Source organism: Phyllobates terribilis, unplaced genomic scaffold, assembly GCF_046119375.1.
Source record: "Phyllobates terribilis strain yellow unplaced genomic scaffold, ASM4611937v1 Scaffold_136__1_contigs__length_4911898, whole genome shotgun sequence".
Lineage (NCBI taxonomy): Eukaryota > Metazoa > Chordata > Amphibia > Anura > Dendrobatidae > Phyllobates > Phyllobates terribilis.
In genome coordinates this window covers 1,043,822-1,057,929 of record NW_027362896.1, presented here as the reverse complement: position 1 = coordinate 1,057,929, position 14,108 = coordinate 1,043,822, and the positions used below count along the sequence as shown (strand labels likewise).

Below are 14,108 nucleotides of genomic sequence, written 5' to 3'. Positions count from 1 at the left end.
GGCGTCTTGTCACTGATGTGCCAGGTCCTGTCTGTTTCCTGCCTTGCGGTATCAGTTCCCGTGTCTGAACTGTGTCCTGTCTGTGTACTCTAGCCAGCTGTCTGTCTGCCTTCCTGAGGCTGTATTTCCAGGCCGGTCAGAACACGCTCCTAGCCTGTTCGTCTCGCCCTCTGGGGGCCGCATACCCAGACTCGCTCCTGTATTTGTTGCAGTACAGTTCCTGTCTGAACTGTCTCCTAGCTTCCTACCTGTTTTGTCTTTATGTCCGTTTGTTCCCTTTTTCTGCAGTGTCTGAACCAGCACTTGGCTTTACCTAGGCTCGTTCCTGCATTTTGTTGCAGTAACTGTTCTTGTCTGAACTGTCTCCTAGCTTCTTACCTGTTTTGTCTTTATGTCCGTTTGTTCCCTTTTTCTGCAGTGTCTGAACCAGCACTTGGCTTTACCTAGGCTCGTTCTTGTATTTTGTTGCAGTAACTGTTCTTGTCTGAACTGTCTCCTAGCTTCTTACCTGTTTTGTCTTTATGTCCGTTTGCTCCCTTTTTCTGTAGTCTGAACCTGCACCTAACTTCTACTCATTGTCATTGTACTTCCGTTTGTGAGTTGGAGTCCTTTCGCTACTTCTTTGCAAGTACCTTGTGTGTATCTGGTTCTCCCTTTCTTTTCCAGTCTGTTCCGTATGAACGGAGCTCTGTCCCCTTTGCTTTGTCTTTGTTTACCTCTTCGGCGATTTATCTCAGCCCTGTCCACCGCGTCTGCGGTTTCGCTCTGCTCAGCCTTGTCCACCGCGTCTGCGGTTTCGCTCTGCTCAGCCTTGTCCACCGCGTCTGCGGTTTCGCTCTGCTCAGCCTTGTCCACCGCGTCTGCGGTTTCGCTCTGCTCAGCCTTGTCCACCGCGTCTGCGGTCTCTCTCTGCTCAGCCTTGTCCACCGCGTCTGCGGTCTCGCTCTGCTCAGCCTTGTCCACCGCGTCTGCGGTCTCGCTCTGCTCAGCCTTGTCCACCGCGTCTGCGGTTTCGCTCTGCTCAGCCCTGTCCACCGCGTCTGCGGTTTCGCTCTGCTCAGCCCTGTCCACCGCGTCTGCGGTTTCGCTCTGCTCAGCCTTGTCCACCGCGTCTGCGGTTTTCTCTGCTCAGCCCTGTCCACCGCGTCTGCGGTTTCGCTCTGCTCAGCCTTGTCCACCGCGTCTGCGGTTTCGCTCTGCTCAGCCCTGTCCACCGCGTCTGCGGTTTCGCTCTGCTCAGCCCTGTCCACCGCGTCTGCGGTTTCGCTCTGCTCAGCCCTGTCCACCGCGTCTGCGGTTTCGCTCTGCTCAGCCCTGTCCACCGCGTCTGCGGTTTCGCTCTGCTCAGCCCTGTCCACCGCGTCTGCGGTTTCGCTCTGCTCAGCCCTGTCCATCGCGTCTGCGGTTTCGCTCTGCTCAGCCCTGTCCACCGCGTCTGCGGTTTCGCTCTGCTCAGCCCTGTCCACCGCGTCTGCGGTTTCGCTCTGCTCAGCCCTGTCCACCGCGTCTGCGGTTTCGCTCTGCTCAGCCCTGTCCACCGCGTCTGCGGTTTCGCTCTGCTCAGCCCTGTCCACCGCGTCTGCGGTTTCGCTCTGCTCAGCCCTGTCCACCGCGTCTGCGGTTTCGCTCTGCTCAGCCCTGTCCACCGCGTCTGCGGTTTCGCTCTGCTCAGCCCTGTCTACCGCGTCTGCGGTTTCACTTTACTCTGTTTTATTACCGCATCTGCGGCTCTGAACTCGTCTCCCAGTCTGTACTGGACCCTACCCAGCTTGCGCTCTAGCCTGCCTGTTCCTGTATTCCCCGGTGTGGGTCAACAGCCGTGTCCGGAGTCTGACCTGGAGTAGACCCTGGTCCCTCTGCTCGGTGCACTGGCGTCGTATGCCGTCGTGCGACCTTGGTCGGATCGAGCAGATACTTAGTTACGCCCCTCCAGGCACTCTCCGGTTCATGGCACAGTGGAACCACTAAACACGTACACGCCAGTCAGTCCGGGCGTGTGCATTACATGGAGTAATTGTGCTCGGATGAAGAAAAGAGTTTGGAGAAGAAGCCGCAGGTCACCATTCACCCAGACGAGGATTTCTGGGTGAGCACTGCTCCAGCCCCGGAGGAAAAGGCATCAACCTCCAGGCAGAACTGTTTATTGCAATCAGGACGATGTAGCACTGGAGCGGAGGTGAAGGCTTGCTTAAGAGAGACAAAAGCATCTTCCACCTCGGAAGTCCATTCTCTGGGATTTGCTCCTTTTACGGGTGAGAGCAGAGATAGGAGCAGTCTGGGAGGAGAAATGAGGAATGAAGAGGCAGTAATAATTAGCGAATCCCAGAAACCACTGAATAGCCTTCAACCCCTCAGGTAGGGGCCACTTAAAGACGGCAGACACCTTCTCGGGATCCATCCGCAGTCCGGTCTCAGAGATGATATACCCCAAAAGTTGTAGGGAGGTCTGCTCAAAGAGGCATTTCTCATACTTTGCATACAGGCAATTCTTCCGGAGCCACAGTAGTACCTGACGAACATCCTTACGGTCAGAGGGCAGGTCAGGGGAGAACACCAAGATATCATCCAGGTACACCACCACGCAGGATACAGGAGATCTCAGAAGATGTCGTTCACTAACTCCTGGAAAGATGGCTGGAGCATTACAGAGACCGAAGGGCATCATGCGGTACTTGTAGTGACCATCCAGAGTGTTGAATGCTGTCTTCCGCTCATCTCCCTGGCAAATCTGGACCAGATTGTACGCCCCACGAAGGTCGAGCTTAGTGAAGATCTTAACGCCTTTTAGGCGGTCAAACAGCTCCGAGATGAGAGGCAAGGGGTACTTATTTTTGATGGTAATCTGGTTTAGGCCCCTATAGTCGATACATGGACGAAGAAAGATGTCTTTCTTTTTGACGAAGAAGAATCCTGCTTCAGCTGGAGAGATGGATTTCTGGATAAATACCCTAGCAAGATTTTCTTCTATGTATTCAGACATAGCACGGGTCTCAGCCAGCGACAAGGGGTAGATTTATGAGGAGGTGACGCACCAGGTATTAGGTCGGCCTATGAGGTGGTAGTGTCTTTGCCTCCTTTTTATCAAAGACTTCCGCATATGACCAGTAGGGTGCCGGCAGACCAGGTAGGTTAGCTGGAGCAGACGGAGGTCGAACAGGACGAACCGGGACCAGACAGGACTTATGACATTCCTGACCCCAACGGAGCACCTCCCCCGAGCTCCAATTCAGAATGGGCTCATGTCTCTGTTACCTAGGCAGGCCAAGCAAGATGGGCTGAGAGAGACCGGACAGTACATAAAAGGAGATCTTCTCAGAATGTAGCATTCCCACCTGAAGAGTTACTGTCTCAGTGACAAACGAGATGGTCTCGGAGAGAAGCTTTCCATCCACAGAGGAAACCGCTAAAGGATCAGCCAGGCGTATGGTAGGAATCTGATAACGCTCCACAACGGCCTGTTGAATGAGATTCCCAGTGGCCCCGGAATCCAGATAGGCAGTCTCGAAGAAGCGGCTCTCATCACTGGCAACTGAAACGGACAGAGTCAAGGGCAGAGAGTAAGAACTTTTGCCTAGGACGACCTCTCCGAGCGGTCCTAGACACTGGAGTTTCCCGGTCTCACCGTACAGGAGCGGATCTTATGCTCTATACTGCCACAGTAGAAGCAACTTCCCTCGGCGCGGCGGATCTCCTGGCGAGACTTGACCATCTTAACTTGCTCAATCTGCATAGACTCTGGAGAGGACACTCGGGGGAATGCAGGTTGCGAGACTGTACTTTGGAAGGTTGGAGCGAGGCGCAGGGGTCTTCTCTCACGGGTCGTCTCCTTAGAACGTTCCTGAAAACGGATGTCAATCCGGGTAGCTAATGACACCAGGTCGTCCAGAGAGGAAGGTATGTCACAACCGGCTAGCTCATCCTTGATCCGTCCGGAAAGTCCCTCCCAAAAGGTGGACATCAGAGCCTCATTGTTCCGAGTACGTTCAGATGCGACGGTACGGAAACGCACGGCATACTGTCCCAAAGAGAGACTCCCTTGGCTCAGTCGGAGAAGAGAGGAGGCAGTCAAAGATTTTCATCCAGGCTCATCGAACACCTTCCGGAAATCTGTGAGGAAGGCCTGGAGATTGGACACCAGAGGATCCCCTCTCTCCCACAGAGGGTTAAGCCACACCAAAGCCTCTCTGGAGAGGTGAGATATGATGAATGCCACCTTGGCCTGGTCTGAGGCGATCTGGTGTGCCAGGAGCTCAAAGTGCAGCGTGCACTGATTTCTGAAGCCCCAACATAGGGCAGGGTCACCACCAAAATATGGAGGTGCAGAAAGCCAGGGTCCAAAGCCGGATGCCACAGTGCCACTAGGTTGAGGTGCCGCCGGAGCAGATGCCGCTCGGTTAGATACGGACACAGTCGGGGTGGACAGCGCGTCCAGGAGGGAGTTGACTGTCCACAGATAGGACAGGATAGTATCCTGTTGGGATCTCTGACGAGAGACCTCCTGGTACAAGTCGGAGAGTGAAGGAGCCTGGGAGCCACTGGATTCCATGGCCTGTGCAAACTGAGAGCGAAGGAGCCTGGGAGCCACTGGATTCCATGGCCTGTGCAAACTGTTACGGATCCGGGTGGTGGAACCTCTTTGCTGTGATGCAAGAAGGGACCCAAGGGGTGTAACTAAGTGCCTACCCAGACCGGCCCTGGCCACACGGCGGCTTAGTTGACTCCGTGAACCAAGGAGGGACCGGGAAGGTGAACCAGGTGCCACTCTGGGACCGACCTTGTGTGAGAGCAGGCGACTGATGGCTGAAGCTGACAGGCACAGCAGATGAGCACGGCTGGTAGACAGGCAGGGGATGCGGGTAGGCAAACAGGAGGGCACAGCAGGTAGACAGGCTGGCGGGCACGGGAACCTGAGGGATGAGGAGAGTGATAGCACACAAACAATAACCTTGCACAGGCACCTCCATTTTGGAGGAGGTGCTTTATATAGGAGCAGTCCTCCGGCCATTGGCCCGGGACTCTTTAGGATGGCGTGCGTGGCCCCTTTAAGAGGGAGGGAGCACGTGCCCCCTATGTACAGTGTCCGGGAAACTGTGCGTGGTGTGCTCACCCCAGGCAGAAGCAGCATGGGAGCTGGAGGACGCCGGAACGGAACTGTGGCAGTGAGGGAATCGGCGTCTCTGCCTGGCAGGAGGCAGAGACGCCGATGCTACACAAACGGACGTAGACACAGGCATACTGTCTCTTTAAATTTCTTGTTGGTGTATTAAAGTGCTGCATAAACTAACATTGAGTCCATAAAAGTAAAACAAAGCCTTGTTGCAATAGCAGCTTGCTTGTGTCCTGCTGGGCTTGCACAAGATGCTTGATCAGGTCCTCCATACCCTCTGTCTTCTTTTCCTGGCTTATGGATGCCTTTACCCAGGACATGCGGTTTGTCCTCCCCACTACACGTGCCTCCTGGGGATCTTGCCCACACTTCTACCGCAACCTGTGGTAGATCGCTCATTCAGCTGCACATGGAGGTAGACACAGGTACGCTGTCTCTTTAAATTTCTTGTTGGTTTATTAAAATGTGGCATAAACCCACATTGAGTCCATAAAAGTAAAACAAGGCCCTTTGGGCAAAACAGGGAGACAAAACAAAATGGTAACACAAAGCACAGTCTTTGTGGTAGCAGGGGTCTGCCTGCTTATTTTCAGCAACTCCACATGGCTCAGGATAGCTCCACACAAACAGATCTGGAGTTACTCTCTCCAGACCTACTGGACACTGAATGCCTCAACAGGCCGAGTATTTAAAACCCAGACCATACCCTGAGGTGGAGATATGGGAAATGGCCTCCCACCCGCTCTATAGTCATTCACAAAAAAACTGGCCCATTAGAAATGGCTGATTATCCCTCTCAGCACATAGCATGCAGGTGAAGACTTCCAGGTTTCACATCACTGAAGCTAATAGCCTCAGGAGTTGCCTAAGAGGGGTGGGAACATTAAAAGCTCCTTCTAAGGAGAGAAGTGTTTTGGATTTTTACCTTGAATAGTTTATTGCCGAATGGTCTAAAAAAGGAATACAACATTAGTCACATAGTTTAGATATAGATAGATTGTAATAGTTTATCTGAATATTGTTTCTCTTCTTTCAGACCCTCCAGACTCGTTGAACATTTGTCCACTGTGGGACATAACATTTCGGGAAGGAATTAGTACTAGTCCCTCCGATTCACACCATGAGGGTGACTTTTACTCGTGAAAGAAACTGCATAGGAAAGTAAAAGATCTGAATCAAAACATAAGCGTCTTTCATATACGTGGAGATAAAATTCATATATGATGGTTAGAATTAATAATAACGGGTGAGCACAAATAATTTGAAATAATATATATTTGATATGATGAAAAAGGAATAAAATATATATATTTTATACTAAATGAATTTTGAGATAACAGGATGGACATAGATACATCATTGCTGGACATTAATAATATATATAGATAACTAGTGGAAAAACCCATATCCATAACCATTGCGATGTGATCGTGAATTGATCTAATGTATAGTAGGACCATTTGTCTAATGTCACGATCGTGGTGTGAATTAGAGAAGACCTAATAACTATAGGTAGGGGATTAGGTATGAAAGGAATTATATAATTTAATGAGCATTGGAAAAATGAACATAAAAATTATAAAATTTTATAAAAATAATTAAAAACATATACATATATAATGAGGATATGATAAAAAATAAGTAATATGGGATAAATTGATACGTTAACATATGTTGAGTGAGGGGAAAATAGTTATAGGGATACATGAGACGTATATGAATTTATTACTTTTTGTGTCAAGTTTTTTATGAACATGTATAAAAATTTATTTTTATATTTTTTTCGTTCATTTGATTGGATTGAAATGTTCTGTTGTATTTATTTTTTTATGTTAATAATTATGAGGTCATTTCCTGGAATCTTCCTATATATGTCTGAATGTTATATTGTAATCCACAATTGGCAAAAGCCCGGGAAGAGCTGAAACGTTTTGTTGTTACTCTTCAGGTCATTGACCAGGTCTTCCAGCGTAATTCAGGGCTGATTCCTGACCTTTCTCAGAATCATCCTTACCCCACAAGGCGAGATCCTGTATGGAGCCCCAGACCGAGGAAGATTGACAGTCATCTTGTGTTTCTTCCATTTACTAATAATTGCACCAACAGTTGTTGCCTTCTCACCAAGCTTCTTGACTATTGTCCTGTAGCCCATCCCAGCCTTGTGCAGGTCTACAGTTTTGTCCCTGGTGTCCTTAGACAGCTCTTTGGTCTTGGTCATGGTGGAGAGGTTGGAATGTGATTGTGTGGACCGGGGTCTTTTATATAGGTAAAAACAGGTGCAATTAATACAGGTAATGAGTGCAGTCTAGGAGGGTTTCGTAAAAAAAAACTAACATGTCTTCATGGTCAAGAAACGTTTTTGACCATGCAGAAACGTTGCAGAAATTTTCTGCTTCATTTCTGCATCGTGGGCACATAGCCTTACACATATCCATCTTAACAAACAGTCCTTCTGAGGACTAATCCATCTGCAGAGATATCAGGCAGGCAGTGTATATAGGCAGGCAGTGTATATAGCAGACTGCAGTGCATATAGCACAAGAGGCTCCATTCCAGTTCTGCCTTCTGCTGCTGTTAGATATTTCTATACAAAGGCCCAGGTCTCAGGGGCCAGGAATACTTTTCTTTTGAATCTTAATTATCATTATTTGCTTAAAAGCAATCCAGAGAACACCGTTTTTCTGCGCCATTTGCTTGTTGGCACTGCAGAATACAGCCAGGTCCTTTCCATATTACAGCGCTAAAAATCCAGCTATTTAAAACTGTGTTTTCTGCGTCACACGGATCACATATACGTTGTCAGAAAATACTGCCATTTCTGGCCTCCATTAAAAATTTCCTTTATGTGTCATTGAAGCAATTCACCGCAGTTTGCTGTTCACACTACTTACCTACAGGCCAGGTATTTAAAACTGTGTTTTCTCCATCACACGGATCACATATAAGTTCGCTCCAAACTCAGTCATTTGTAGTGAGCGTGGAAGATACTGTCCTGCATTTAAAATAGGCAAGGCACGTGGCAAGGGACAGGGAACTGGACGTGATGGTGATGGTGCATGCAGAGGCCGAGGACAAGGCCGTGGGCAAGCCGAAATTGTGCCACAACAAACAACCACATCTTCTCGCTCGACCTTCCTGTCCCAATTTCTAGGGGACCGCAACACACCACTATTGAACCCAGAGCAGTGTCAAAAGGTTGTTGGTTGGATAGCGGATAATGCTTCCAGTCACTTAGCCACCACCACCCTGTCTTCCACACGGTCAAGTCTCAGTAGCCGTGAGTCTGGACCGCATATTCCTCAGCCTGATCCTCCTTCCTCCCACCATGCTAAGTGCCCAGAGACAACTGATCCCACACTTGGACACTCTGAAGAGCTGTTCACTTTTCCATTTATAGATTCAGGCCTCTCGCCCGGTCCACTTGAAGCAGGGCAAGAGGAGATCGCGTGTAGCGATGCCCAAATATTTGAGCAGCCACGGTCACACGAAGGCGACGGTGGGAAAGTGTCACAAGAGGTGGACGATGATCAGACACAATTGCCAGAAAGTCAGGAGGAGGACCAGGGTGTGGAGGTGGTGGATGATATAGTAACTGACCCAACCTGGCAGGACATGCAGAGCGAGGACAGCAGCACACAGGGGGAGGGAGGCAGAGCATCCCAACAGGCAGGAAAAAGCAGTGTGGTGGCCGCAGACAGAAGGCAGGCAACCGTTCCCCGTAACACCAACACGAAGGAAGTTGCCAGTACAACTGTTAGGTCTTCCCGAGTCTGGTTATTTTTTAAAGACTCTGCCGTTAACCCCAAAAAGGCCATTTGCACCACCTGCCAGGCCAGCATCAGCAGGGGTGGCAAAACGACCAGCCTGACCACCACCAGCATGATCAGGCACGTGGCAGAAAAGCACCCAACTTTGTGGGCCGAACCCCAGGGTCCAGGAACAGTGTCTGCAGGTGGCACCATTGCTTCTTCCGCTGTTGTGCATGCAAGCTAATCTCATGTCCATGGTGCATGCAAAGATGCCTCCTGCCCTGCACCTGTCGTTGCGCACTCTCAAGTAGCAGCATCAGGAAGCACGTCCATGTCCTTGTCCCAGCGTAGCGTTCAATTGTTCATACCCCAGTCCTTGGAACGCAAGTGCAAATATGCAGCCAATGCCCCACAGGCCACACTACTAAATTCTCACATTTCACGACTGCTTGCGCTCGAAATGTTGCCTTTTAGGCTCGTGGAGATGGAAGCATTCCGCAACCTGATGGCGGCGGCCGTCCCTCGGTACTCAGTCCCCAGCCGCCACTATTTCTCCCGGTGTGCCGTCCCCGCATTGCACAAGCACGTGTCCCAAAACATTAGCCGTGCCCTCAACAATGCAGTTACAGGGAAAGTCCACCTAACCACGGACACGTGGACAAGTGCTTGTGGGCAGGGACGGTACATCTCGCTGATGGCACACTGGGTTAACATAGTCTGAAAACGCTGGTGGCAGAGGTCATAGTTCGTTGGACAACCAAGGAGTACAGGCGAGAGAGACACAACTCCAATCCAGCAGAGGCAGGGGAACACTGTCAAAGTTCTGGGAGAGTTTTCTCTGACCCTCCCATCGCACAGGCCCTGAGGCGTGGGGTACTCTCACAAGGAGTGCAAAGTTTTGGAAGATGCTGAGGGAGTACCTTGCTGACCGTACCAACGTCCTCCATGATTCCTCTGTGCCTTATAATTATTGGGTATCCAAGCTGGATACGTGGAATGAACTGGCTCTCTATGCCTTGGAGGTCCTGGCCTGCCCTGCCGCCAGTGTTTTATCACAGCGTGTTTTTAGTGCCGCTGGTGGAATTATAACTGATAAGCACATCCGCCTGTCAACTGAAAATGCCGACAAGCTGACTCTTTTATAAAAATGAACAAGGGCTGGATTAGGCCAGACTTCTCAACACCACCGAATGATAGCAGCGTAACACAAACTCAAATACAGTGTCTTTTCTTGGGAGGTGTATTCCCATGCACCTTTTCACACCCACACATGGGTATACGCTTCCTGATTTTGGCTATTTGCTCTTGTCCTCCTCCATCTCCTCATCCTCCACCACCATATCACCAGGGTGACCATGGTCCGTGATGCACCACTCACATAATTTTTTTAAAGGGTGTTTATGATGCCCGTAAAAAATTTTTTTTATACAGTATGTCCATGTATACCCCCCAGGGGTAAATGTTTGTCAGGCCATACACTTAGTGCATGGGCATTACAAGTATAGGAGGCCCGCTCTTTTCTAATGGGAACATTTTTTATGAGGCCCTCCTCCACGTCTCTTCCAAGGGGCATTGAAGTGCCTCCAAATTTTTGCCAGCCCTTGCATTCACTGCATAGGCCAACACTATGGGAGACTCTCTCCTTTCTAATGGGAACTTGTCGTTACTGTGGCCCTGCTCTATGTGTCTTTAAATTCTTAGTGGGGTTTTTCCTAAAATTGGTCAGCCGTTGCACTCACTGCATACCTTATAACTGTATAACAGACTCTCTCCTTTCTAATGGGAATCTGTCATTACTGTGGCCCTGCTCTATGTGTCTTTAAGTTCTTAGTGGGGATTTTTCTAAAATTGGTCAGCCATTGGACTCACTGCATACCCTATAACTGTATAGCAGACTCTCTCCTTTCTAATGGGAATTTGTCGTTACTGTGGCCCTGCTCTATGTGTCTTTAAATTCTTAATGCGGTTTTTCCCAAATTTTGGCTGCCCTTGCAGTCACAGCATAGGCATTACCACTATAGGAGACCTGCTCGTTATAATGGGAACATTTTTTTTACTGAGACCCTTCTCTGTCTCTTCAAAGGGGTATTGGGTTGCGTCCAAATTTTTTGCAGCCTTTGCAGTCACTGGATGCGCAATAACAGTATAGGAGACCCACTTGTTAATAATGGGAACAACAAAGCATAGCCGGCTGATGGCTCTCTAACAATAGCGAGGGTCGACTGCTGGCGTTTTAAGAATAGTAAGGGCCGTCTGATGGCCCTATAAAAATAGGCTTTATGACTTTCAGAGTGCCTCCATCATAAATAAAACAGGATGTGTCTGATGATGTGTCACACACCACATTGCCAGCTAAGGTTGTAAAATGTTAAAATGACATTTCCCGGTGAATGTATTGGTCTTAAAAAAATAACGTAAAAAAACCCCAAAACAATAGGATCTTTCTTTAGTATAAAAAACAGCGTCACCAATTTAACCTCAATGTAATCACATTGTTCAGCTCCTGCACCTCCTCCTCCATCTCCGAAATGACCACATCAGTCACAAGCATACAGCACTGCAGCATTGCCTTGGCCAAGTGGCAACAGGCTGTGCTGAAGATAACATGCTTAATTAACAAACCGCCCAGCGCTACAGTTGTTGAAAGCTGTAACACAGCAGCCTGATCTGTGGCTCTCACCGCTGAACATAAAGCCAGGCATGGTCGTGTGTGACAATGGGCGGAACCTGGTGACAGAGAAATGACAGCCGGAGTAGATACGGTTTCCCTCTATGCCAGTCCTTTCACCAAGCTAAATACAACTCTCAGCAAAAAAAGCTGTGGACTGGCTCCGTACCATCCCTGGCCACATTCACCTGTCCACGTGTTTGTGGACAGGCGGTCCATCCCAGTAAGTGCACTGGGGAGGGCGGAGATGATACCGGGAAAAATAATGGCGGCTGGGGACAGAGTATGGATACCCGGGTGCCGCCGGCATGAGGTTGTGAAAAGCTTCCGCCTCCACAAGCTTAAAAGGCCACATTTCAAGTGAAAGCAGCTTTAGAGGACTTCCTGGGAGAAATGACAGCTGGGTAGATATGGTTTCCCAAGTCCCTTCACCAAGCTAAAGAATATGGCTGTGGTGAAATACAACTCAGCAAAAAAAGCTGTGGACTGGCTCCGTACGGTCCCTGGCCACATTCACCTGTCCACGTGTTTGTGGTTAGGCGGTCCTTCCCAGTAAGTGCACTGGGGAGGGCACGGGTAATGTTGTGGGACCCGTGCTTGTGGAAGGTGGAGATGACACCGGGAGAAATAGTGGCGGCTTGGGACCGAGTATGGACACCAGGCCGCCGCCGGCATGAGGTTGTGAAAAGCTTCCGCCTCCACGAGCCTAAAAGGCCATATTTCAAGTGCAAGCCGCTACCCAGAAATCTGGCAGTTTAGTGTTGCGGCTTGTGGGTGGGTGGCTGGCTGCATACTTGCGCTTGCATTCCAAGTAACAGAAAACTAAGCAGATGGTGGCCTCTATCATCACCATCATCATGGCCTCACCTCTGCACTATAAACTCTCCTGAAGGAGAAACCAGGGCCCACCGGAGGAGTCTCCGGTTCTCTGGTGGGCCCGTCCAACACTGCCGAGAAACAGCTCTGGCTAAGAAAAGTGTGGGGGAAGGTTCCCGGACACTCTATGGCTGCTTTTTTAATGTGGATCGGACACATGCGGACTCAGTTTACTAATTACTTCTGGATTTACTTTTCAGGTATTCTGTTATTTCTTAACATAGGACACCAATGTGCACGGCTTCCCTAAATCTGAGTCTCCTATTCATTAATATGGTCTTCTATGTCTTTCATGCAAACTACAGCATAAAATTCCAGATACGATATAAATACACACAACTAAGGGCAACGTTCTTATCAAAGATTCGGGGCTCCGGCCTCAAACTTCTTTCCTAGGTTCCAAAATTTCCAGCTCACAACACTTTGAAATGTGTCAACATCAACATGATGCCAAAACAGTTCAAACTCCTGGCAGAGCAGGGAGCCACATAGACATCATACTGTATCTAGTGGTCTCTGGGGGCCATTGTATTATATATAGGGAGCTATAGGGGCCATTATACTGTATAATGGGAGCTGTGGGGGCAATAATACTGAATATATACATGGCTGTGGGGGACATATTGTATATAGCAAACTGTGGGGCCATCATATTATATAGAGAGAGAGGTTGTAGGGACATCATACTGGATACAGAGCTGTGGAGGCATCATACTGTAAAAAAGGAGCTGTGGGGACATCATATTGTATACAGGGGAGCAGTGCAGTCATCATACTGTATATAGGTATTTGTGGGCCATCATATTGTACATGGATCTATTAAGCCATCATACTTAGTATAGGGGAAATTAGGCTGTGTATAGGGAGTTCTGCAGCCATCATGCTATAAATAGGGAGCTGTGGGGGCATCAAACTATATATAGGGAACTGTAGGGACATCTTACTGTATCTAGGTGGCTGTGGGGACATCATACCGTGTAGGAATCTGTGGAGGCCATCATACTGTGTTGACCATATTTGTTTAAGTGTGGGCAGTTTTTAAGGGACCATTTAAGGCATTTACTTTTTAAAGGCACAGTTCGGACATTATTACTTTTTTTTCAGGGGAGTTCTTAACTTTAAGGGGACACTCCCGGGTCGGATATGGTGAGAGCCGTTCAGCTGCTTATAATCAACCTGTCATGACTGAGTAACCCCTTTTAGTCCTATATATACACTAAAGCATTACTTCAGGTTTATCTCCCATCCACTATGTGTCTAACAGCCACATTACATACCTTCCCCTTCTACCTAAAGCTGTCGGTTTGGCACTTTCTACCACTAGACACGGGATTCTCGACAGGGCATCGGCATTACCATGTAACTCTGAAAAAAGAATGGACAGCACCGCCAATAATCATACATTGATCTAATGCCTCTCGGCAAAAAATATATATAACTTAACATTAGGTGCTTAGTTTAACATTCTGATCAGAGTGTATGAAGCCCACTGCCACGTCACGGAGAACTTCTCAGTGGGTCCTAACTTTTATTGCCTTAACGGAGCGGTGTCGTGCGCTAATCGTCGCAGCGACAATGCACCAGCAGGGCGGGCGGCATGGTGCCTCACAGCACTCCTGCTGCAAGACTGAGTCCCCATGATTCCAGACCGTACCACCCCATCAGCACAAAGTCATAGCAACAATGGCCGCCACACAGCACCAACACC

At 49.0% G+C, this 14,108-nt stretch overlaps 1 protein-coding gene across 1 annotated transcript in view; it reads left to right on the top strand.

The window, feature by feature from the left end:
* Nucleotides 1-14,108, top strand: part of LOC141204940 (uncharacterized) — a 231,570-nt gene that overhangs the window by 77,922 nt on the left and 139,540 nt on the right. The window contains 1 exon segment of the mRNA XM_073663980.1: nucleotides 13,665-13,759. Coding sequence (XP_073520081.1) covers nucleotides 13,665-13,759 — 95 coding nt within the window.